This window comes from Poecilia latipinna, unplaced genomic scaffold, assembly GCF_001443285.1.
Source record: "Poecilia latipinna isolate Pla-1442-1.1 unplaced genomic scaffold, P_latipinna-1.0 Scaffold538, whole genome shotgun sequence".
NCBI lineage: Eukaryota > Metazoa > Chordata > Actinopteri > Cyprinodontiformes > Poeciliidae > Poecilia > Poecilia latipinna.
Window position 1 is genome coordinate 225,012 of NW_015113154.1, and position 3,550 is coordinate 228,561.

Below are 3,550 nucleotides of genomic sequence, written 5' to 3' on the forward strand. Positions count from 1 at the left end.
TATATATATATATATATATATATATATATATATATATATATATATATATATATACACACACACACACACACAGCATTGCAATATTTAATACAAAGGGTATGTTGCAGCAAGATTATGGAGATAAACATTGTTCCCATAAGGTGAATTATTTATGTTTTTAGGCTAACAGAAACTTTTGTGTGTGTGTGTGTGTGTGTGTGTGTGTGTGTGTGTGTGTGCGCGTGTGCATCAGAGATAAGAAAGGATGTAGCTTTCTAAGAGTATTTTTGATTTGTTGTGCCGAACATGAACAGTGGCATACAGCAACCTGCTTGTGGTGGGGTCATGACCTCAGTGGCGAGTGATACTGAGCTGTTGTCACATGAGGGTAAGGGGACTGCTGCCAATGTTTTGACATAAGCTGTGGACAGAGGGAGTGCTTGTCTCACAGAGTGGAAACATGTCATCCTAAAATGAAACAGTCCACTCTTTGTCCAAAGCCCTGGGTTTCCAACACGTTTTCCACTTTCGGGCATTTACTTTTATTTATAGGTTCTTTACATCCCATTTATTTGAGATGTAAAGACAAATGGGTTTGTGTTCAGGATTTGCCAAAATCAGCTGTAACATAGACCGGTCCAACATAAATAAAACCAGACTAGTTCATTGCTCAGCATCTTATTCGAGCGTGATCAGTATTATTCAGAGCAATCAACACGGACAACAGCATCTCTGCTAAACGAAGTGAACAAAAATCAGAGCTTTTGCTCAGATGTGTCTTAGCATCAGCACCAGATTTCAAAGATACTATCAACTATTTCGTGAATTCTAAATTAAAATAGTAAAATCAAAAACAAATGCCTGAAAAGAAGCTGTTTAAAGTTTTTCCACCAGCTACATAACAGCAAAAACGTGAAACAAGGCGCTCTGGTCAGACGAGACTTAACCTTTTGGCATACACGCAAACTAGCACATTGTTCATGTGTTAGTTTGGTGGTGGCAGCATCATGGTGTGGGGACATTTTTCAGAAGACAGTGTTAGAGGCTGCAAAAGAACTGTAGCCGGGGTGGAGGTTCACCTAGTAGCAGGACGACAGCTCTGAACATACAGCCACAGCTACATGCATGGATTGAAGGTTGAGTCACTTCCTTTTGGGGGTGACACAGATGCTGGAGTTTGAACAGCAGTAATTGTTGGGGTGTGCAGTAAATGTGTAGGTAGGAATTTGATGCGTTTTGTAAGTTTGGGTGTTATAATACAGCCCTGTGTTTCAGCGACACGCACAGGGCCGTCAAATTCTGCTAGGGGTATGATGTGTAGCTTTGGGTTCAGTAATCACATAAAAATTAATTGAACCAAATTTTATGGCTGCAACGTGAGAAAAGGTGAAACTGTTCCGAGGGGAACGCCTCCGACCAGAAAAAGGGTGAGGTGTGCTTTTGGGTGACTTTCGGTTGAATGTCCGTCTTACCTTTGCTTCACACATCTTGTGGACCACGATCTTGCACTCTGCAACCAACGAGAAGAGGAGCTGGTTTAACACTGAGAATCAACTTTGAAGTCCATGAAAAAAGACAGCCAGGATGATCTTGTCTGCCTGCATCCCCGCTGGTCAGGCCCGACTCTGGACCTGCTGCAACATGATCTGACAGAGGTGTGTGTTTGTGTGTGTGGACTCACCCTTGCAGAAAGCTCCCGGGTTGTCAATGTTCTGCTGGCACACGTCACACACCCGTCGTTTCTTGAAGCTCTTCGCTGTGAAGGCGTGACTCGTCGGCTTGGTGAGCTGGAGCAACACAAAGGCCGATCACCAATGCAGGATTATGCAGCGTATGCACGAAAACACAAACGCTGCTCCTGAGAGGAAAGCTTTGTTTCAGCGATGCCAAACTGAAAAGAGCATGAAAACTCTCCCAACTGCGAGTGTGTGACGTCGTGACGAGCCAAGGTTTGGTGGTTTTCTTGTCATTTCCTCGGGGCATCTTGGTTCAGATTGTACCCCTGCATTGCTGCTGTCAGTGCGGATGAGTGCTGTTTCAGCGACACACCGGCATGCACACGGATAGACTGCTGTAAACTCAGCATCCTCCACGAAAGAATACCTGTCATCTCACACTGTCTTTTAAAATGCTCTGATTCTGTCTCGGTCTGTGGGCCGATTGCATGACGAAACACTGGAGGTTCAGCTGCTCATTTCCATCTCCCTTCTTTTTTGAATTTGTACAGGCAAGCTGAATGCGACCGAACGTACCGTTGAGCACATTTATTGTATAAATTATGTTTTTTCTTATCTTGTCCTTTTTCCAGATACACCTTCAAATCGTGTTGTGTGACGTTTTCTCTAACGTGATATTGAGCTAAGATCTTTGTTCAGCATTGCAAGGTGGGAGCTACCTGGACAGTGTTAGCAGCTATGTAAATATAAACTTGGAGTTTCTGTTGGCAAAGGAAAACATAAGTCTGACAGAAGTAGACTCAACTATTTACTTCTGGAATACAGTTTCATATACACTGACTTACAAAAGTATTCACACACTTTAAGTTCCCCCCCCCCCCATTTTCTCCTAATACAGCCACTAACTTTAATGTATTTTACTTGGGTTTTGTGTGATGAACCAAATGAAATTATGTAAAACGGCTTTATTTCATTAAAAACCGGTAAACTGCATGCAGGCTTAGATCTAATCCATTTTTGCAGCTTCTGACACGTTGGCCTTCATGATCTCCCTGTATTTCCCTAATGCACTTTCCTGTCCCCGCTAAAGGACGACATTCCCCCAGCATGATGCTGCCACCCCCATGTCTCAAGTTGGCGATGGTGTATTCATTGTTTCCAGAGTTTATTTTTCTTTTGTGTGTTTACTCATGTTGCCTAACGACCCTTACAGAGCAGCTGCATTTTACCAGGAATAAACTACACACTTGTAAACTCTATATAACACATAAGTGACTTTGGGAGCAATTAGTTAGTACTGAATTTTATTTATTTTATTTCAGAATATCGCAGTAAAACAATGCTGAATGCAATCCCATGGTATGCTTTCTGGTTGGTGAAAGCAGTGGCGCAATACACATTATTCAGGTGGATGCGAAAACATAAATCGGCGCCGCACCCCCTCCGAGGGAAGGAACGTCGGAGTGAAGGAGCGACGCTCACCCGCCCGAGGCGACGATACGTGAAGTGTAAAAATCGCTACATTTACCTCGTTATGTGCGAGAGGTGAAGGAGCGTGAGGCGCGCTGAAGTGTATGGGAAAACATAATCGGTGTGTCGCCCCCTCCAGATGGGGTTTTGGCGCCCCCTCTGGTGCTGCGCCCCTATGCGTTGGATACGCTGCATACCCACTTTTTGCGCCTCTGGGTGAAAGGTGCGTCTTTTTTCCGCTTCACAATTATGCACTACTTTGTGTTGGTCTCATACATTAAAATTTGTGGTTATAAAGTGACAAAATGTGAATAAGTTCAAGAGATATAAACACTCAGGGTTCTGTAATATTACTGTCTGAAAGATTTGTTCAAAATAAATGAGAGATATTATGCTTTATCTAAGCTTAAAATACAAATTATAAC

General features: G+C 43.0%; 1 protein-coding gene across 2 annotated transcripts in view; it reads right to left on the reverse strand.

Moving 5' to 3' along the window:
• LOC106952769 (tensin-2-like) overlaps window positions 1–3,550 on the reverse strand; it is a 37,929-nt gene that overhangs the window by 25,409 nt on the left and 8,970 nt on the right. For both annotated transcript variants that reach the window (XM_015041103.1, XM_015041102.1), the window contains exons 2-3: window positions 1,661–1,766; window positions 1,452–1,489 (exon numbers count right to left, since the gene is read on the reverse strand). In XM_015041103.1, coding sequence (XP_014896589.1) covers window positions 1,452–1,489; window positions 1,661–1,766 — 144 coding nt within the window. The remainder of the gene's footprint in view (window positions 1–1,451; window positions 1,490–1,660; window positions 1,767–3,550) is intronic.